Here is a 22,977-nt window from a genome sequence, read left to right on the forward strand (position 1 = left end):
GACTAGATGTAGATGCTTTGAGAGAAAGACGAAATGTGAGGTCAAAAGTGACGACGATAGAATAATCATGATCATTTCTTACCAAATCAATCGATAAAATCATTTATAAATGGAAGTTATCTGACATCAAGATCATTATTGTAAGTTTTAGTTTAGTACTGAAAATCAACTGTTCCTCTCAAGTATAACCTAACTTAGATAAAATTGTTGTATATTTTAGACAGAGTTATTCAACCTCTGAGACATAGGTGTACATTTAAGTCCCCTAACATTTTTCCACCATTTAAAACCTAGTGAATGCCTTTTCCCTTTATTTTAGATTGCATCATTAATTAACCTGTGCTGAACACTCAAAACTAGGAAGGTGCCTAGTTGGCCTATGTTGGCACAATTACTTACTTGTATTCTTGAAGGTATCCCACTTAGTTTCGAATTACACACTAATACCACCATCTCACTAGTCGCAGCCACCGTCCTGTACAAGTTGCAGCCACGCTTGTCCCAGTTATACAACAATTATACAGTAGGCCTATCTGTTATAAAATTTTTGCTATATACTAGGATTACAATTTATTGCTAAGCCCGCTAATATTTATCCTCTATTATAGTGGGGGCCACCAGCCAAAATCTCTTTTTTACACATAACCATATGGCCTCCCTACTGTGACCTTCTCGCTAAAAAGTACTCCGTTTCGTGTTGTATGATTCTTTTATCAAGATGGAATCAATTTCCTGCTTTTTCCTTGTCAGATACGTTTCCTTTCTTCTTTGGTTTACCTAAAGATTCAGAAGGCCTATCCAAGCTAGGCTTGATTACAAACTTTCACTTTTATCAAAAAATGTATTGCCCTCTTTAAATCCATATTGTTCATAAGCTGCAATAAAATGAATACCAAACAAGCGCAAACCAAGAAAGTATCATAGGTGTGTGTGCAGCTTCAAACAAGTGGACATCAGTGACAGTACACATGTACAGGGAAGGTAGTCAGATGACAATACAAGTTGCGTGCATCCCCGAGAGCTAGGTTGCAGCTACCTGGGCCAGGTACCTATATTACAGTATTAAGGAGTAATTCTGAGAACCTAATGACTTAGCCATCAGAAAATTCTTAACAAGTAGAGTATCGTGTGGTGAAACTTGCTGCATATGTATCAGCAGTTATTATAAACTCTGCCATCTTCAGGCTTAACAAAAGGATCCACTTATTGGTCATCAAGAATGAGTTTCACAAAGCTTACACATGACATAAAAATTAAGACAAACATGATTATATTATATTAGGCCTACATGCATGTACTTTGCCGCAGAAAGGACTGGAAGAGTCTGCTATCGTATAGGCCTAATCCTTAGGCTATAGCAGTGAATGAGCCAAATAATTTGTCATCTCTTAATTGTGCTACAAATTTCACAGCTAGGCCTAATCCTTAATAATAGCAATGAGCCAATGGGACTTCTTGATTCCAGAACTATCCCTGATCATGGCGACCAAGCAATATGATTATCTCCTATGATTGCAGTGGCTTCATGATTATATCTTGCAATCACAGCAACATTGTAATTTTTTGATTGTAAAACCTTGAAGTTGTCTCAAAAAGAGTTAATTTCATAAGGCCTCACTATCCACTTTCGCTGGTCCGGTCAAACGGTAGCCATTCAGCAGGATGATTCAAACTCATAGGTTTTAATGGGCGCAGTCACATTGTTGAGGTTGCGGTGCGTCGACAGGATCCACCGCATGCTGCGGCAGTGTAGCGGGACGACCGGACGACGGGACAAAAGTTGAAACACATGCTTTTAAATGAGCGCAGCCACACCATCCTGTTGTGCCCTACTGTTTATCCCTACTGTTGTCGCTATCAACAGTGCACAGCATGTGATGCTCACGCTCTTCACTCGAAGTATATTGCGGTATAGCAAGATGGTGTGACAGGGTACTGTAATGTCAATGTGGGAAAAGCGCATCCTTCTCAACCGCATCCCACAAAACGGGATAGTGTGGCGCCGGCCGAAGATTCCCAAAAAGCAGGAATATCAAAATAACTGCAGCTCAGAACATTCTGCATACCGCTGGAAGGTTTTAGGAAGATGGCCAGATGAAATTTTATGTTGTTGGGTAGGCTTTACAACTGCAGGGTTAGAAAATCCTATATTGCTAAGCATTTGGCCGTTCAAATAGAAACGGATCCAAGAGCACTATATGGTGAAGTAGACCCTAGTGACTATCAACTGCACACAGCAACATCGCTGCAGTGGCGCTAACACCGTTTGCTTAGGCCTATGTGTACCATATGTGTTCCATTCGTCTCTGAGGTCTGCAAAGTTTCTGCTCCTGAATTTGTAGCTTATGTGTGCCCAACATAAGACCCCTGAAATGTAACCAAGATACCCCTTAAAAGTGTGAATTTGATTTTCAAGTTTTAGCAGGTAGGCCTACTGCGTTTTTAGATTATGAATTATAATGTCATAGACTTCATAAAAACCTCTGTCAAAACTTAGAGGACAAGAAAAATACCTGTTAGGCTCTTTGCTATAAGGTTATAAGAACGAAAAACCATTAACTTAATTACATGGTAACCGACTTCAGTAAATTGTATTATAGGCACAGAGGTTTTTCGGTTTAGCTTGGATCCAACCTTAACTTGAAATGGTTTAGATAGAATAGTTAGATAGAACAAAAGTATTTGTAACATTTCAGAACTCATGAAGTGGTCTAATTACATTAATTTAGTTAGGCCCTACCTAAAAATAACAGTATTTTATATGTTTTAGTTAAACAGTTGTGGTTGTGAAAAATATGTATTTATGAGAGTCCTTCCCAAACTGTTGACCTAGAAACACCTTTTCATATTTTTACTAGTGATACTATTCAAATCAAAAAGAAACTTTCAGAAAAACCTATTTAGTGGGGTCGTATAGCTGCATATAGTGGCAGAATATTTCAGTTCTGGCAGACAGGCTGCAATTTTAGGTGGTCATAGTATACAAGTTTCTGAACCTAAAACCGCCCAGACCCCAATTTTTAAGGACCTTGGTTGTCCGTAACGACGTAATCAAAATGGCGGCCGTAAGAGGATGCTGGGTCCCCATAAATTGGCTATAACGACCGAATGCCTGAACCGATTTTCATGAAATTTGGCACACAAGTGCTTGAATACATTATCTCGGCCTGGGTTGAAAATGGTCAAGTTTCATCAAGTCATTTCAAAATGGCGGCTATTCAATACTAAAAAAAATTATGAGGAAAATAATTGTGAATTGTTTTATACAGGGTGAGTTTTAAAAGAGTTCCCTCCCTACTTTTTTATACATTTCTTAAGATATCAACTTTGAACCATGTCAGATCATTGTAGAGTAGCAAGTACTTCATTTTGACTGGGTTTACATTTTTGGCCGCCATCTTGGATCCGCCATTTTGGATACAAAAATATTTTTTCAAATGTAAAGATAGGGTTGTGACCCACCGTTTCAAACAAAACCTTTACGCTGAATACGATGCTGCAATCCGTTAAAAAAATGTTGATCCATTCTAAAGTTATGAGAACTTTTTATAACTTTATTTTTAGTCCATTATAACATTGTGCATTTACAAACTAAGGCCATAATCTCAAAATAGTGCTAGATAAAGATAAGTGGACACCACCATTTATTGTTGACCTATTTTCACTCGGTTATGACGGATGTATTTTTTTCAGCCGCCATCTTGGATCCGCCATTTTGAAATGTGATAAATTATTTTAAATATGAAGGGGGTGTTGTGACCCATCATTTTGAACTACTTTTTTATGTTGAATTCAATGCCGCAATCAGTTTTTCATTGTCATGTTTGGTTTTTGATATATTGACATTTTAAATCAAAATAATTGTTATATTTTATCAAGAAAGCTTGATAACAAAAAACGGATAAAATAAAAACTAGTCGAAATGAAGTAATCGCTACTCTAGAATTATCTGACGTGGTTCGGAGTTGATATCTTAAGAAATGTATAAAAAAGTAGGGAGGGGGAATTCATTTAAACGTCGACCTGTACAAAACAATTCACAATTATTTTCCTCATAATTTTTTTAGTTTTGAATGGACGCCATTTTGAAATGACTTGATGAAACTTGACCATTTTCAACCCAGGCCGAGATAATGTATTCAAGCACTTGTGTGCCAAATTTCATGAAAATCGGTTCAGGCATTCGGTCGTTATAGCCAATTCATGGGGACTCAACATCCTCTTACGGCCGCCATTTTGATGACGTCATTACGGACGACCGAGGTCCTTAAAAATTGGGGTCTGGGCGGTTTTAGGTTCAGAAACTTGTATACTATAACCACCTAAAATTGCAGCCTGTCTGCCAGAACTGAAATATTTTCCTGCTACCCAACCTGACTAATTGCACTTTGTCCTTATGACATTAATTCATTTTTATCCTGTCAACTGTAATCTTAATATTTTTATATATTTATTATGTGTAATCTATTTATAATGCATGATTTGTACTTACATGTCACATATTCATTGCTGATATTCAGCCTCTGCATTATGAATTTTTGTGATGAGTAAATTGATTTGATTTTGATTTAAAATCAAATATACTTTATTCATAAAGTACAGTTTTGTACATTGAATGGCGTCAACTAAATCTATCTTAAATTAATAATTTACAAACTTGCATATCTTAGACCATTATTTATATTAAAAACCAAGAACCAGTAAATGCAAATAATAAAAAATAAATCAATTATCAACTAAGGCTATTTATTGTAGGCTACCTCACAAGTTTCACTTATTTGTGGTGACTAACATTCCATTAAAAGTATGCATTAAAATAAGTCTTACAGTAAAGGACGGATACATTTTGATATCTAAGGTAGGCTAAGTATACTTAATAATATTGTATTTATTAACTTAATAAGGTTAGATTAACATCTTATTTCATGTAAACTGGGCTTAAGCATATGTTCTTAAGTTTTTATCTTTTCTTCATTTCTTTCAATTTATTGCAGAACGAAATGGAGGCACAAGTATCAACAGTTATCCATGATGGTACAAAACATTTTGAAAATGAAAAACTAATTAATATTGCTGATGACATCAAGTTGAATTTTAAAACCAATTATGATATTGTAGAAAATCAAATTGCAAAATCAGATGAATTAAATATCACTAATCTATCAGAGACAGATAACCCACAAGATGCTCAAGGCAAGAATCAAGCCCCAAATTTTGATCAAGGAAAGTGCGAAGGAGAGATCAGCAGTAACTGTACCGATGTTGGAGTATCAAAGGAAAAATCTGACAATGAAAATGAAGAGAGCAAAACCAAACAGATTGAAGAGGATGAGAAGGTAAGAATAATGTCCTGTGTATTTATGTATATTATAAAGTACAATACTGTAAACCACCATTAAATTGGGCTAGAGTTGAATGTAATCCAGATTAAATCAAATAATTTGATTAAATAAAGGCAAAGCTCTTCTGGTTTTTTTTTGTACCACTTTTTTGTAATAGCCTAGATCACTCTTTCTTCATAGAAAAACGCTAATTTGTCATTCAACACTTTGGACTTTGTATTAACAAAAACATAAAAAAATTATATCCAGATTTTGATTCATACTGTTTGTGAAATTTCATTCAGATTTTTATTTTGTTATTTGTGAAACAATTTAATTTATATTTGGATTTTTTAATTTGTGAACCTGCATAGTAAAGGTTCATCTGCATATACAATTACTCATTAATATATATATATATATATATATATATACAATTTATAGTAACCTTAGGAAAATTTTATGTGTAACACAAGCGCAAAGTCTCTTTGCTGCACTCAAGTGGCTTGTGCGTGAACATTTCTCTCAAATGCAGCAAAGTGTCATTTTGCGCACTGGTTACACAAATAACTATTTAACTCCTCAAATATATCAGTTTTTTGTTTTTAATTCCCTTTTTACTACACACTAAAACTAAATATCCTAACTATCCAAGTAAAAAGAAAATCAGAGTCACTATAGACTAATTATAATGGATATTGAACCATAAGTAAGGACTTACTCTAAATAATAGTCTCTAAAACTTTCAGGCAATGCTACTTTCTTTCATTAATGAAGTGGAACAAAGAGCTCAAGCAAAACTACAACTGCGAGAAAAAAACCAGGCACCTAGCAGACCTGAAGAAGCAGCGCTCGCTAAACTGGATTCTAGTCTAAAGAAAAATACTGCATTTATCAGGAAACTGGTGTGTTAAAATTATAATTTATTTTTATATTTCTAAACTAGTAACTTATTATGGTTGTATTTTGTAAATAAAATTAAGGGGTCTTATTGGAAAGAGATAAAAGTTTTGTTAGCTTACAAGAGAAAGTTTGAGTCAAGGGACTGAGAGCACGCAATAAAAGGTTGCATAACATAACACTAATATTTTGTTCTAATACAGAAATTCTTTAGGGAGTAGATTGCAGGAAATAAAGAACTCTACCCCATTTCATAGTACCCATTTTGCAGCCACTTCTTTAAAATTCAACCAAGATTCTTCGGAAGTTTTTATCTAAATTTTTAAAGTGTGAACTAGTAAAGCTGTAAGAAGATAAAATTATGTTTAAAAACTTTGGATGCATGGGTTAAGTGAAAGAAAACCCAAGTCTAGACATACTACCTTGGGGATCAGTAAATGAAGAACATTGGCAGTGTCAGGCTAAAAATGGCAACTTTACACATAGACATTTTATACGTTTTTAAAAGGGGATGAACCATATTTTAGACTTGGTACCGTTTAATGTCGACCTTTTGTTACATAGCAATCCCAATGAAAAATAGCATTTGGGTCCGGAATCAATCTTTTCTTGGATTCAAACTAGTGACCTTCAAATTTTAAGGCGAACATTATAACCTTTCAGCTACTCATACAATAATCTTTCTGAGAAAAAAAAATTCAAATAAAAAATATCCAGCTATTGCTCAGGGGCTCTGATGATGGTAGAAACTACACTGGTGTAGGGTTTGCTGTTACAAAGTATTTTTTCTTAGAATCTGTAAAGGTTTATAGCCCAAAAAGAGCTGTAGCTTCTAAAAATTGGGGAAAGCTGGAAATCATTTAAATCTGCTCTGGAGATCCTGAATAAGTTAAAAATGAGATTGCGACAGATTCTGAAGTGAGCTAAGTGTATAGGTGGCAAAAAAACTAGGCCGATTTTGCTAATTTTTTTAAGCTTTTTGCTTATAACAGTGCGTCCCACAAAAAAAGTGTTTACATACTTTCCTAAAGAACATTAAATTCTGCGTCGAATGACGTTAAAATCATTAAAATTGGTTCAATCGTTCAGCTACAACAGGTTATCAAAAATCAGTAATTTTAACATTCTCCTTGTCATTCTATTCTTGATGATTACAGCGTGTTCCGCCAGATGGCAGTGTATGCAATGGTTTTAGGTTAAAATTACTGAACTTTGACGACCTGTAGTAGCAGAACGGCAGAACCGATTTGAATGATTTTAATGTCATTCGACATGGAATTTAATGTTCTTTAGAAAAGTATGAAAACACTTTTTTTGTAGGATGCACTGTTGCACTTTTGTTGTAGGATGGTGCAAAATTAGCCTAGTTTTTTGCCTCCCATACATTTAGCTCACTTCAGAATCCATCGCAAACTTATTTTAAACTTATTTAGGATCTCCAGAGCAGGTTAAAACGATTTCCAGCTTTCTCCCAATTTTTAGGCGCTACAAGTCAAATTTGCCTGGTCTATTATAAATCAGTGAAAGGTTTTTCAGTTTATTTTATAGTTTTATCTTTGATTTAGGTGCTCTGTACCTATCTGTCTTTACTAATATAATTGCCACGTCTAAAATACATATGGTATATATTCTCTGTTAGCTATTTTTCGTGTTTGGCTATGTTATACCTCTTTGTCAGTGGTTTTAATTAATAGCGAACCCTGTAATTCTAATGCAAGTAATGGTTTGTTGTTTTGTTCAGCGAAACTTCACAGCACCACAGCTGGCAAGTTTGATAAAAGACATGTCTACCTTGAATCTGTCGAAGTATATAAGTGAGGTGGCTTCAGCTTTAGTAGAAGCTAAACTTAAACTGAACGATGTTCCTGCAGCAGTTTTGCTTTGTAGCCAGATGCATACGACTTATTTAGAGTTTTCCAAAGTGCTGTTGGAACATTGGGTGAAAACTCTATCTTTAAAGAAGGACGAAAAGGTACTATGTCTATCTAATTTTATCTTATTTGGTTCTTAGAATGTTTTGTTTTAAATTAATTGATTACTATACTTGTAAATCTTAACTTGTGACTGCACAATATTCATATAACCTTGTGTTTACATTTGTCGAATTATCAATTATTATCAATTATTTAAGATGGGGACACCACTATGTGCGTATTTTAACCCAAATATGAGTGAAGGATAAGTGTAGGATGAGTGTAGGATGAGTGGTGCGATCTTGTAGTCTTGTTAGTGACTAAGGCTGACATGTTCCTTGGACACAGCTGTTAATTAATAGCCCATACAGCTAATGGCAACTAAGGGACCTACAGTTTATTGTGGAATCCGAACCACATTTTTTCCTCGTAATTAACGAATTGGTCTAATTATTAGGATAGTAGTCGTAGTACTCACTAGTGCGGACATTAATCCACACCAGGGTGCATCTCATCCACAGTGCATCCCTATAATTATCCACAATACGTGACCTCCTAGTAGCTGGATTACAGGACGACGCCACCTGTCCCAGTCATATGAATGCAATACTATCCTTGGTTATACAGATTGGCATGGTGAGGACTCTTGATTGTACGGATCAATGTTTAAAAAAATACACAAATATATTTTTCTTACAGTCACCCGACAAAGTGGGCTTCCTTGCATAGATTATAATACAGAAAGCCTTACTTTAGCGCACAGTTTTTAAAATTTTTATTTCTCCATTCAGATCCTCAGGATACCCAAGCTTATCCGAACTGATAAGCCGGGTCAAAGGGCGCTAGCCAGGTTCGCCACCGCCGCTTGCTTACCCCAACAGACGCGCGGCCCAAATAGCAAATATTTACCCCCCTAGGAAAAATAACTCGTTACACCATCCAGGTACGGGTCTGGTCCCAGTATATCGAGATGATTGGAATTCTAGTCTAGATTGTTAGGTAAAAACTTCAGTTTATATTTTCATAAGATTTTTCACACTTTTATACACTTTGTGCTACTTCATAAAGTATGATACTACGTAAATTATCAATGTGATTTTGCAGATTGCAAATCCTAGTAAGCTGCGAGTGGACCTCAGATTTTATGGGGATTTGATCACTTCAGGGATATTCCAGTACAAGGAGGCTCTAACACTACTGGGAAATGTACTTACGTTCCTCTCAACATCAGATAGAGAAGAGCACAATAACATAAGCATCATTCTTAGCTTCTGCAAACATTGTGGAGAAGATTATGCAGGTAAGTTCCAAATACAGAAATCTTGATAAGTTTAAAACTACTGTAGACCCTCTGATGACACACTCTGGATCAAACCCTGTTCAGATTGACCACCTCTGTCCTGGAAAATACTGCCAGTTCATCCAACCTGAATTTGGAAACTGGTTTGTTTAAGTCTACATTTTTGAAGTCTAGACACTTCAGTTCCTATCTTTAACACAATAATAAAATAGAATTGTGCCCTTAAAGGTCTAGTTTTGCCATGAAACACACGGGAAAACTATAAGGAAACATACTACAAACACTTGCCATGGTCGCCGTGACATCATTATGGTCTCCTTTGATCATGGTGAAATTGTGAACATCACCGGCTTTTGCGAAGTCGACTCTGCTCAAAAATCGAGCAGCTTGCACACCTTTCATCTTGACATATGATCTTTCACAAACACAATTTCACTCAAAGTGAGGCAACTGTTCTGCACAGTACAAACACATATGAAAACTGCTATAAATATAATATTATAATATCAATTTCTCAGACTACAGGGTGACAGGATGACCCAGACTAGTGCAGGCAGAATCACAGAGATTTGACTGTACTTTGATGCCTTAGCTTTTTAAATATTTATTAATATTTTAAGAAAGGCTAACTGGGATCTTATTTTCAGGTCTTGTACCAAGAACTATGCGAGTTCTGTCAGAAAAACACAATATTCCGATCCCTAGAAGCTCCATGCTCCCTCCTGAGAAGCAGAAGAATGTTCGGTCACTAGTCAAAGACTACTACAGTTCACTTTGTAAACATCTTCTAAAGGTAGGAAAGTTTGTCTTGGGAAGTTAATAGTTGAGTTACTTTCAATGGTAAGCGTGCAATTCAAAAACAGTTAATTGTGCTAAATTTGTATTTTAAATTATGTGAAACCCTGTTCTAGTCTTACTTTGTGTTTCACATGGACCTTAGATTTGTGTATGCAAGTAGAATTGTTGATTGTCTGCAAACCTGGGATTTGAACCAACTATATACTTTGCAGGTTGCTAATGCAGTTTAACTTAAACGTAAGGAAGACAAATGATTCTGCTCTGCAAAAAGTATTTATATAGTTTTGATATAGTTATTTTGTATTCCTTTAATAATCTGTAAAGGAATTTTATATGTCCACTTCCTTGCTCAGTAACTTTCAAAAATATCGTTGCATCTCATGTGTACTGTTATTCCAATAGATCAATTAGTTGAAACCACCAATTAGCTGTGAATTGATCAATAAGGTTGTATAACAAACCTTGATTGAAAGAAGGGGTATGCGAGTACCCAAGCTGTAGAATATTTTTGAGTTGAGCAGTACATGAGCACTGTGGGTTCAGTTTTAACCCCTTCCTTACAATTTGTACATTATCACAGAATAAAAGCATGATATTTAAAATTACAAGCTATTTTATAACTCTAACTGTCAAACAACCTAAAAACACCCTGAAATAAAGTTATGAAAACTAAGAAGAGAAGTATACATTTCTTGGTTTGGATACTGCAAGAGAAAACCTTGAATGAAATGACAAGAACAGTTTCCTTGATTTTAAGAATAAATTATAAAAGCATATTTTAAGGGTTAGGATGTGGAGACTAGCGTTTTTTGGTGCAGTAGAACCTCGATTAACCGGGGGCTGATCAACCAGGCGGTGAATTAACCGTGGTCAATATATGCCTCTAAAATTATGTTACATAACCTCATTATTCAAGAAGAAAATTTTCTAAATTGTGTTTTTTTTTAGTCTAATCTGTTGAAATACATTGTATATTCTACTATTTCTGCCATATGTAGTTGGCTCCCACATCATTGTTTTTAAAACATCACACTTCATTTAAAAAAAAAATTGGAAGCATAACAAAGAAATATCAGTCCACCACTTCAAGGTCAAGCTATGCACTGCACTGACAGTTGTCTGCTCCTTACACATCTATCAGCTGTGTGCTATTTTACAACAGTTTTGTTGACAACATAATGCTTGTGATTGGGTGATGACAACTTAAGTAGTCTTGGTTGGTTGATTGATTAGTAACCATGGCAACTTTATGAATGTGTGGACAAAGAGAAACCCAAGAAAAATAGGACAAAGAGGAAGAGTAACCTGTTTTTATGTCATTATAATCTTTATCTTATTTTTACTAATGTTGTTATTATCTTTAAGTGCCAGTATTATGATTTTATACTTTTTTAATGAGTTATCTAATGTTTTATCAACATTATTATGACTAGCAGCAGCTTAGTAAACTTTCTATTGGTCAGTTCTTTGCGTAATTTATTGCTGTACAGTATTAGAAAATGTTTGTTTGTTTGAGCAAGCTGCGATTTTTAACTTTACAGGTTTTATAACTGAACCAAGGTTAATGACTTACCATTATATGATTGTGTCATGCTAATTATATTTTGATCATGTAAAATGTAATATTATTATCACATTAATGTCCATTTATACAGTATTAGGTGGTTTTTATTGGTTTGTAATATATTTTTATGTCATGTTGGATCAACATGGTGGTTTTCAGTTATCCGTGGTCTCCCTCCCCCCATTACCCTGGGTAATTGAGGTTCTACTGTAATCTTAAACATCACATCACACACAACCTAAATTGGAATGCAACATCCCTTAGCATTTTTGTCTGTAGATTTTTTAGGGGACATGTTTAATCTATGCTATCTGTTGCATTAGAATATTAGGTAATCTGATTTTCCATTTACATGAGAACAGTTAAGTCAGCTGAAATTCGTAAAATATTTTTGCATTTTAACCTTTGGTCTGACCAAAACTTTTAATTTCCAGGAACATGGTGAGTTGCAAGCTTTTGAACGACAAAACCGAAGAATTCTGCAGACTAAAGGAGAGCTTAGTTCTGAGAGGAAGGAGCGAGGAGAGGCCCTTGCTGCTTCGTTCCAGAAACTTCACAACGGGACTGTCAACTTCGCTGAGATTCTTGATGAAGATGTTCCAGAATTACCTGAAGAAAGTGAGTAAAATCAGAATTAACATTTTAAATCGCTAAGGTATACAATACATTTTGTGATAAACTCAAAGCTCGATTCATTAAAATTGTAAAAAATCTCATTTTGTTTACCTAAGATATATTTTATTATACTTTTAACGTATCTTTAGCAGTCTGATTTTGTTGTTGTTTGTTAGGTTTGATTTTAAAGTTAAAACTACTGCGAGCCAGGTTATAAGTACATACTCGCCTTGTGCTCGCTGGGGGCTCCGCCCCCAGGCCCCCTTTTTTGGTTGGGGGTAAGTGGGAATGTTCCTCGGGGGACAGGATTTTGTTTGTGAATATTTTTTGCTTTTAAAACTTATAACTTTACATCTGCTAGGTAATTCATAAAGAGTATTTGTTACGGGATTATTAAACAAGTCTTGATATATTGAGTCTCGATGTGTGTTTGGTGCTCAAATACTTAAATTTTCTAGGTCATTTACTGAAAACCTATTTTTAGCGACAACAATACAGCAATAGTGTTTAGGGAGGTAACAATATTTATAGAGAGTCTTAGGCCCCCTTCGGGGGCAAGGGGGGGGGTTTAAATCATCGGTACGAAGAATGGGCCCCCTTCGGGGGCTGACCTCGCTGCTGCAAACATCTTTATTATTTTCTACGTCTATAAACAGTTAAACATAAATTTTTATAAGGGGGGATGAAAAGAGGGGGGGGGGGATTAAGATGGAATTGGTCACTGATAAGCTTTTTCTGTCATTAAACATCCATAATGCACTTACTTACGTTTAGATCTTGTTTATGTGTCAATGCAAGTTACTTTTTTATAAGAAATACGTTAAAATAGTGTTAAAAACAATCTTTTTGTTTGAAAAACCACCATTTTTTATTTTTTTTAGTAAGTTAGTTTTTAGTAAGTTTAGTAAGTTGGTAAGTTTTTTTTAGTAAGTTAAGTTAGTTTTTAGTAAGTTGGTATAAGGTCACTTAAGGCACTTTCCTTTAAACGTTAGGACCATAAAAAGTACAAATATATGTATGAAAAGTCGTCTGAAAAATTAAAACACGTAAAAAAATTGAGTATTTTCACAATTTTTGGAAGTAGGGCGGTTTTTGAAGGCGAAGAAGTGCGATTTTCAAAAAAAACCAAATAGTGTCTTGTATATCATTTCATTGTGAACCTACGATTTTCACTCAAATCTTTTCTAGCTCTTATCGTTTTCGAGCTACAGCAGTTAAAAAGAAAAGTGTTCTTAAAAAAAAGGGGGTTTTAAGGGAACTAATTTGGTGGGTTGCAGTCGGAAAAACTAAATTTTGGGACTTCATGGCGGTTTTGTATCCAGACGAATCTTCACAAAAAATTTCAGATCTCTAGCTAACCTAGAAGTGACAAAAATGCTTTTTCTGTTGCTAAACGCCCATAATTCACCTACTGACGTTTACGTCTAGTTTGCCTGTCAAAGCATGCTAATTCTCCATAAGAAAATGCGTTAAAAATTATCTTTTTGATTGAAAATTCACCCCTTTTAATTTTTTTTCGTAAATTAAAATTATATAAGGTCACTTTAGGGACTTTCCTTTCAACGTTGGGAGCATAAAAAGTAGAAATATATATACGAAAAGTCGTTTTAAAACTTAAAAGCACGTAAAAAAAAATCGAGAATAAGTACATATTATAGCATCCATGTGTGGGTTTAGTTTTGTAACTTCTGTAGAATACAACTGTAATCATATAATGACCTTGACATTAATAGCGAAGCATTGGATTTCGGCGATCAATAACATAATTTCTTATTTATATTTGCAAACGCCATTATAAATTTTATGGAAAGGGTCTAAACCCTGGTCTAGTTACTATCCAACATCGACATTTAATTATTCTTTGAAAGCCCAATGACAAATGAAGAATCCGTCTCGCTTGGAATCGTTCCAGTAGACTTCAGATTTGAAGGCAAAACTACCGAGACAATTTGTCTCAACCTATAACTTGAATTTTTGATCAATCCACTATAGCCATGATATCTCTATTGTTGTCAATCTCTGTACCTACCTGATATATTAATACATTATAAGTTATACGTTATAAATGTTGTAAAAATGCCAAGACAAAAATCCTCTTCTTGGTAATTGATTAGGCTTATATATTCCAATTATTGATAAGTTAGTTGCTGATTTCATCAATTCGGTTTTTGGTTGTGTCAATCGAAAGATTAAATATCATTATCCATAAAAACATATTTTAAGTTATAAATATGACTACAGATTAGTTAAAAGTTGAATAACTTAAGAAACCATCAACAGTTTGACAGTAAGCAGAGACCAGTGGCGAATTGAATGGACGAGACAAAATACTGTACTGTAGAGTCAGAGGTGGAAATTTACTTACTAGCCATCTTAAAACTAATTCCAAGATAAAATCCTTAAAGGTTTGCGATTGCATAGTTACCCTAAGAAAGTCATAAACGAATAAAGTGGCAAACTATTCAAAGTGATAAAACTTTTACGAGATCAACTACTGGACTGATGATTTTAACAACTACTTGAAACTACCCAACCAACCGAACCTACCTTGAGTATTCAAACTGACCTTGAGTACTCTGCAGAATTGTTATTGTCTTGTTGAATTTTTAATGGGGTTCCTAGTAATAAATTATGAAAGTTGTAAACAAACATCCGATAGACAGTTCTTGTTCTTCTAACCAACAACCGAAGCACGGTAGAATTGTTGCACAGCAACTGATGAATCTGAAACCAACTTTTTATGTCAATTCTAGGTTTTCGGTCTATTTGGCAAAAAGCAGACAATCAACTTAACAACCGACCCATCCCTAATTTTAATGTTCCTGTTTCTGTAAAAGCTAGCAGACGATAAGTTCTAACTTCAAAATCAATCCTATGAGGGTCGTTTTTTAAATAGGGGCCGTTTCGCGTATAGCTCTGCAGTTCCTGTGTACGCCTTGCAATGAGGCTCCTCGCCACTTACTGGCATCATTTGTGAACAGAATGACACCATTTGCAGCTCAACACCATTTGCAGCTCTGTAGCTGATGTGTACGCTTCGCCGTATCTTTTTAAAACTTTTTAAATTATTGAATCTCCCGCCGCACGCGAGATAAGGTCAGTGATACCTTTTTTGATTAAAAGAAACGTGTATAATGCCAACACTCATCGCTAGATGACTGAAGGTTATAGCCCTAACGCAATGAGTGAGGGTTAAGTGCCACAATGGTTTGTGGAGTGTAAATATGGCTGTGGGGACCTTTTTCCTTTAGTGGTCTTCTGTGAGAAGTCTAGGTACCCACAAAAAAATCCTTCCTAAATGAACATTTGCAATGCCATTTGTAAACTCCCTAGCCCATTTCTGCACTTTCCCTTCTATAATTGCACTACGGTCATAAACTTCAGTCATCTGCCAACTAATGGCTTCTGCCCATGTGTTTCTTGTGGTTAAAAACGCATCACTGACCTTTTTCTCACTCGCGGTTGAAGATTCAATAGTTCAAAAAACACACAGCGAAATGTACACATCAACTACAGAGCTGCAAATGGTGTAATTTTGTTCACCAAGGATGCCAGTAAGAGGTGAGAACTGATGCTGTGGATACACAATCTACAGAGCTATACACAAACACGGCCCTTACTTGAAACACTACCCTTGTACAATAAATCAGATTACCAAGGAAATATGGTATGAAAAAAGCTTGGTTATTTTCTACAAGTGAAACTTGTTTGTATCCAATATGTCAATGTACCAGAATAGATTATGACAATGCTTAATTAACAATTGTAGCCTAGTTTAGTGTTATCTAATCTTCAATTTTCAAGCAGGTATTTAATAAAATCTCAAATATATGGTTATATATTTTTAATTACGGTAGTGCGGTTAAAATATTAATTCTAGTTCTTCTGTTAATAATTTTACAACTAATTCATGTATAATCTTGAAGTTCTTAATAGATTTTATAATCATAACTATTGTAATACAGGTCTTGCATCAAGGACCAACACTTATACTGAAAACTTTGGCAATTTTAGAGGTATCGTCTGTCTGTTTGCTAAAACCATGCCTATTTTTTGTGGATTTTGTCATTTTGCATGTTGTAATAAAACATATGCTACCAAAAAAAGCTCTGTGGTTGTTTGCATTTCTTCTTAATTTCATGTTTGGAATATTTTTTGTTGTTTAACCAGATTTTTTATGTTTATTTTGTTTTGATTTTATGGTAGTGAGTAACACCCCTTGTTTTTTTATTCGCCAAAAAAATACTTATGTGAAAGATGGCAGCTTTCATTTAAATATATACAATGAAAAGTGGTCGTCTATATATTATTATCAGCAACCTATATACAGGGTTTAATACACAGAATAAGTTAGAACCCTCTGGTAATATATTTACCGTACCTACTGTCCCACCAGTCTATAATCCTAGGTCAACTGAATGACTAGGTAATTTATAGATTGTATTTATGACTGTATTTTCATGAATCCCTTAACAATTAAAAACTGTTTCTCATTTAGGTTATTTAACTTGAAATTTTGCTCAACAGTGTATTAGTTTAGTAAAATAATTACTCAGTTACATTTGCATATGGTTGCAGTAGTGGTTTAAAAATAGTGTAAATCGCAATTTTTCCACACATACATTACCAAATAGTAACAGGCCACCAAAAACGAACTTTTTCATTTTGACCAGATAAAAATTAAGTGCAGGTTGAAAATTGTTTAATACTTATACAAAATTCATTGCTGAAATTTTGAAATAATTATGTTTTTTTAGAGCTTAGTAAAGCAGAAGCAGAAATGTTCAGTATTGGAGGTATAACAGACTCAGACGATCCTTCATGCGCCATATGCCTTTGGGAAGATGAAGAAACACAGCGATTCTATACAGAGTTTCCCAACCTCAAAGATTACTTGCCAAACTACAAAGTTGTCAAATCAGATAAAGCCTCTTCTGCTACGGTATAGTACTCTTTCCTACGTTATTCAATTATTTTTAACTTTCCCACTTAATATAGGCTCCTGATTATCCACAAGTAGATGCCGTAGTTTATTTTGCCGACTATTGATGAGTCATCGATTACAACAAGCGAGTTGATAAAAGTTGAAAGGTATTTACACTGCATTTAAAATGTTTTCATTTTTACCTAAATGTATATTTAAGCTTAAACAGCTTAACTATAAATTTAAAGTCAATTATAGTTTCTTCTCGGGCATTTTAGGTTAGAATTACGATCATTCATTACTCAGCCACTCATTATCGTGGATAATCGGGACTCTACTGTACACAGGGTATTCATTTGCTTTGCACTTTGTAAATCTTCTTACTTCTTCACAAATGTGATTTCTCATTTACTTGTTTATTTAGCTATGCGTCATACTTGTTCAGAACTGGTAATTCGACAGTCGGTTCCTTCATTTGAAACTTGATCAGTTCTTTGTACAACCAGCTTCAATTAACATTAATGAATGTAAAATTCAATGAGCTTTACTTCAATAAAAAACTATTTGATACAGAAAAATACAAATACAAAGTTTGAAATAAATCCCCAATGGGCTAGTGTCTATGGTGTGGATTGAGTCCATCCGCACAGTAACACAAAGAAATTTGCACTAAAAACTAAATTATATATTGACACAAAATATAACCAATAAAAAAAGTTATAAACACCAAATATAAAAATAACTAAGTAAAATAAGAGAAATAATATGCACGCATATATTCTCTCTTATCTGTTCAGTTTATATCTAAAAATAATAAAAGATGAAGAATCCTAATAAAAATTAAACATTTTGAATTGCCTGAGACTTGGCTCATACATTCCACACACACATTTTACCCTAACAACTTCACAAAACCTCACTTACCTACACAAACACAAATCAAATCTTACACTCACCAGTCACCACTCACTCAGATCAAACATTTCACAGCCGCTACCTTCACAGTACTCACCCTGCAATGGTTCACAACTAGATCCAGCTATCCTGGCACTGACTATAGAATCAGCTGGTCTTAGCCAGTAAGAATGATAAAATAAGAAGACTTTTACCTGGAATACATATTTTAAAAGTACGGTCCGTTTAGAAATATATAAAATGTACTAACGATTATAATAATTTATTGTATATTTTAGATGACGGAAGAGAAACTCGATGAAGATCTCAAAGAAGAAGAATTGGAAGATGACAAGAAAGAAGAAGAAGTGGTGGCTGAAACTATCGAAGGTACAGCTAAACGTAGCAAAGTGGTATTTCATCAAGTCTTATTTTCATGGATGCAAATAACTATAGTCCAGCTAGCCAGACGCATCGCTTAAGAGATAAGGAGACTTTTAACTCATAACTCTTAGGAGGTGCACATAGGCATAAATACCACGAATAAGAATAAGAATAATAAATATTTATTTCCATTGACCTTTATAAAAGGAATAGGACACGTCATTTGTTATACACAGTTACAAGGTGATTCAGTGTTTACAGTAAAATATATCTAAATTTAAATGGCCACTTACATGAAAATAAAAGCTTTATTTCAACTTACTCTTCAAAATCTAATATTTGTTTCACAACTTTAAAAATCATCAATTTTGTAAAAGGGATTTTTAACAATCCAGTCATACAGCTTATTTTTAAAAATACTGAAAGAAACTAACTTTGCTTCTTCAGGCAGCTTATTAAAAAACGTTATACAATTTAATTTATGTGAATGTTTGGTTTTTGCCAATCTGTGCTGCAATATATCTATTTTATCTTGTATCCCTACCTCTGGTATAGTGGTTGTGTACGTCTTTTCGGAAAGAGAATTAATCTAAGTTTGACTTTGTATATATTAGAATTTGGAACCAATATATAAAGATCTACTATGGTTGGTATCCTGAAATTAATGAAAAGGGGTTTACAGTGTGTAGCTGAGCATTCTCCAGCAATGCTTCGAACCACCTTTTTTGGAGTAAAAGGATGTCATTAATATGTGGAGAGTGGCCCCACAAAATAAGACCATATAGTATGTGTGATTGAAAGAATTCAAAATATGCCAATCTTAAATATTCTTGACTAACAAAATCCTTAAGTTTCCACAGCAAGCACCTCACTCTTGAAATTTTGTTACAAACAGATTGTATGTGTGCAAACTGATTCAAATTTCTGAAAACCAATCATATGCTCTCAGTTCAGCCTCTTGACTAATTTAGTGCAGGGTTGTTAAATTAGAATGGTTAGCGAGTAAAGTTGTTTGTAAGCAAATCAAATATGTCTTTATTCATAATATGTACAATGTACATCCGCATATATAACAGATTGTGTATTTATATTTATAGGGAGATCATTAATGTAGACGTTAAAGAAAAAGGGCCCTAGTACAGAGCCCTGAGGAACACCGGTTTGAACTTTTTCAGTTTTAGAACATGGAGCTGGTGGTAAGTCAGTATTGGATGGTAAACGTTATTTTCTTTATACCAACCACAATGTTCTGGATGCTACAACTATCGGTAGAATCTCACACATAGCATACAAATGCAGATCCCAGGAGTTAATTGTGTCGTCTTCTATAAAAATTCGTACAGTCATAATAATTCGCTGATATTCCAACCACAGTTGACTAGTTCTCGAGGAGGATTGCAAAGGATTTGTCTTTGTCTCCAGAGCAGTGTCAATTAAAGATAACACATAACTTTGCTCAATGTCCTTTTTAGTTTTTTGACCGGTCATAATACCTTCGAGTATGTCACAAAGTTTTCTGGACAAATTCTTGGGAAGTTCCATGTTCATTGGGAGGAAAAACCTCTGACACTATTAGGGTACTGAGGGCTGCATCTACAATCATATGTCCTCTCATCGCACTAGAAACAGCTTTTCCAGTCATCAATAAAAAATAAATACTCCTGATCCATTCTCATTCATGAGAGTGCCAATTGCACCTAATACATTTCATCAGCCTATGGAATGTTCCAAGCATTAAAGTAATGTCTTAAAGCTCGTTTTCAGTATTCATGATTTGAGAAGCTTTCCATAATAAAGGCTGATCAAAAGTAACTACACATGGAAAACTATGGTTGTATGCTAATTTGTTAAGGTACGTTAGTGTAGAAAAGATACAACTCATGTTTCCCGCTGCCATATCAATTTTAGGATAAAATAAAATGGAATATTTCCCTGGGTGTGTAACATCAGATCTTGAATGCATTATCTGCATAGCTCCAGACCAACTTGGACCTGGTTTTTTTAATCTTGAGATCTGCCAATATGGACTGAGTTTATTAAGCGGAGCATTTGGTAATATTTGAAGTTTACAGAATAATATGTATGGTTTTGGAAGGTTTGTATTCCAAAATTTCAACTTTGACCAAGTTTTTGATGACAATATCACCAACATTATCCCTTTTCACAGTAGGGTAGATCGTGTTTTTGGAGTAATTGCCCCAATCATACCATGAAAGGTAACCTATTCTTATTGTCCAAGATACAAATATTGTGATCCTCATTGCCTGCTGCTAGCAAAGGGGTTGAGTCTTCAGCAACATTAAAAGAAGTGCAGGCACCTGAAACCGCTGTGTTTTTTTTTTTCAAATCTAGATACTTCAGCGTATATGATGAACAAAATCCAAGATTGTGTAGAACGTCAGTAAGGCCCCTTGATCTATAATTATAATGAAGCTGAACAGACAGACCAATTTGTAAATGACATAGTAATGCTCTAGAGTGGATAGATTGCATGATGGACTGACCCACAGAACCAATTTTTACTTCCAACAAACAACTTAGATAACAGCAATTTTGATGTATTTGGAATGAGTTTATTAGGTGATGGGTACTCAATACTCAGACTCATTCCTGTATTGGTAAGGGTTTTGACGTCACTTTTGATTATTTTTGCAGCAGCTTCTATTAACTGAATTTTCTGCAACTCAATATCACGAGAATGTGATGTATTTTTATCGTAACTTCGAAGAATGCCATTAGTTGTATCATGTAACGTTACTATGTCTGATTTCCCTACACTACCAAATATTATAATGTTTTCTCCATAGAATTCCAAAAGCTTTATCTTCATGTACGTACGATCATAAGCACGGCTCTGTCCACCCGGAAGATATTCTCCCATTTTAAAAATTAGGTCCCCAAAAACCATCTGCTCTTCATCAATTTTGTCAAAAGATTCACAAGAATCACAAGTACAAAGAAACGCCTGATACTGTTCTTCATTAGCTATCCACCCTTTTTCTGAAGAGTTCTTGTTAGTGTAGTATTCTTAGGGAATATTTCTCCAACCACTAAAATTGGTACTGCATGATTGATGATAGACACAACCTGCAGACATAAGGTTTTCTGTACAGTATGCCAACCTGCCGCGTACATTAAATGACCACTCATCAGAGCGTTGTTCACATTATTTTTTATGGCTCCAGCAAACTGTGTGATTCTTACTTTCACATTTTCAGTCTTTGGCTTATGTTTAGATGAGAAGTCCACTAATTTTCCACAAAACAAACAGCGAGTAGTAATTGAAACCGGGCCTCAATCAAGCGCACACTTTTCCTTTTTACTTCTTCAAAGCAACCCTTTGGTTTTAAAATGCCAATATTCTTTTTAATGATAAATGTTTTTCGACACAATACATGAACACTTTTACCGGAAGTTGCAAATGCATTGCTTTTGCGGAATCGGCTTGCTTCATAATGCTATTTGCCCCCTTTTTTAAAAGCTTTACTGTGTCAAATCAAATCAAATCAAAAAATCCTTTATTCAAACAGTACATTTCTATACATGAATTGTGTCAAGTCAAGAATAAACATAACTATACATTTGGCATATTTACAGCACTAATTAATTAAGAGCTATAATCTATATGTATACACTTTCTTCCCTACAACTGCTTACGGTTCAACCATTACAACTAACTATTGATTTGCATACAGCTAATTGAAAAAGTCCCCAATCTTGTAGCAGCATTTATCTGACAACAATTTGAATAAACTGGTTTTAAATCTTTTAAAATCTGTCAAACCCTTTATGGTGCTATCCTAAACTACTACTATTATAGTGTATCCTATAATATATAATTTGTGATCAAATATCACGCACACATCAACAATGTCATCGTCAACTTCCATGATTATTTATCCTACATATCAATAACATAACAAATTAGTTAATATACAAATACCCCCGCCGCAGCAAACCTGCCGACTAAGCGAATTTCCAGTTGCCTGAATTGATTTTCAATTAGATGTATTTAATTAACATTAATTTTTATGAGTACATAGGCTTTTTTAGAGAAATATTAATTACTTAGTATAAAATAAATAAATTTACCAAGTTTGATCAAAATATATCCATAAATAAGCAGACTACAACATTTTACAATATTCCCTATAAGAATAACATGGGAATTTTAAAATAACAATTATTTGAATTTTCTCCGTAACTAATAATAGTACAAAAACACTTTGATATACTAAATTATTTGTTTTTTTAAGCTCTTTAAGAAGGTCTCAAGATAAATTGGGAAATTTTGCGTTTCGAGGGTCAAAAATTAGAAAAACCAATTTTTACCCCATAAAACCCCCGAAAAACCCCGTTCCCAT

At 34.4% G+C, this 22,977-nt stretch overlaps 1 protein-coding gene across 2 annotated transcripts in view; it reads left to right on the forward strand.

Moving 5' to 3' along the window:
• LOC128998515 (regulator of nonsense transcripts 2-like) overlaps positions 1-22,977 on the forward strand; it is a 54,964-nt gene continuing 31,987 nt past the window's right edge. Inside the window, exons 1-10 of one of the 2 annotated variants that reach the window (XM_054424686.1) lie at positions 1-140; positions 4,995-5,336; positions 6,071-6,226; positions 7,963-8,193; positions 9,239-9,434; positions 10,082-10,227; positions 12,231-12,414; positions 16,377-16,427; positions 17,169-17,353; positions 18,529-18,619. In XM_054424686.1, the coding sequence (XP_054280661.1) occupies positions 5,001-5,336; positions 6,071-6,226; positions 7,963-8,193; positions 9,239-9,434; positions 10,082-10,227; positions 12,231-12,414; positions 16,377-16,427; positions 17,169-17,353; positions 18,529-18,619 (1,576 nt within the window). In that variant the 5' untranslated portion in view covers positions 1-140; positions 4,995-5,000. The remainder of the gene's footprint in view (positions 141-4,994; positions 5,337-6,070; positions 6,227-7,962; positions 8,194-9,238; positions 9,435-10,081; positions 10,228-12,230; positions 12,415-16,376; positions 16,428-17,168; positions 17,354-18,528; positions 18,620-22,977) is intronic. The other variant, XM_054424687.1, reaches the window with a different exon arrangement.

This window comes from Macrosteles quadrilineatus, unplaced genomic scaffold (assembly GCF_028750875.1).
Source record: "Macrosteles quadrilineatus isolate MER2022 unplaced genomic scaffold, UCM_ALF_1.0 Scaffold_7__1_contigs__length_78375512, whole genome shotgun sequence".
In the NCBI taxonomy this organism is placed as follows: domain Eukaryota; kingdom Metazoa; phylum Arthropoda; class Insecta; order Hemiptera; family Cicadellidae; genus Macrosteles; species Macrosteles quadrilineatus.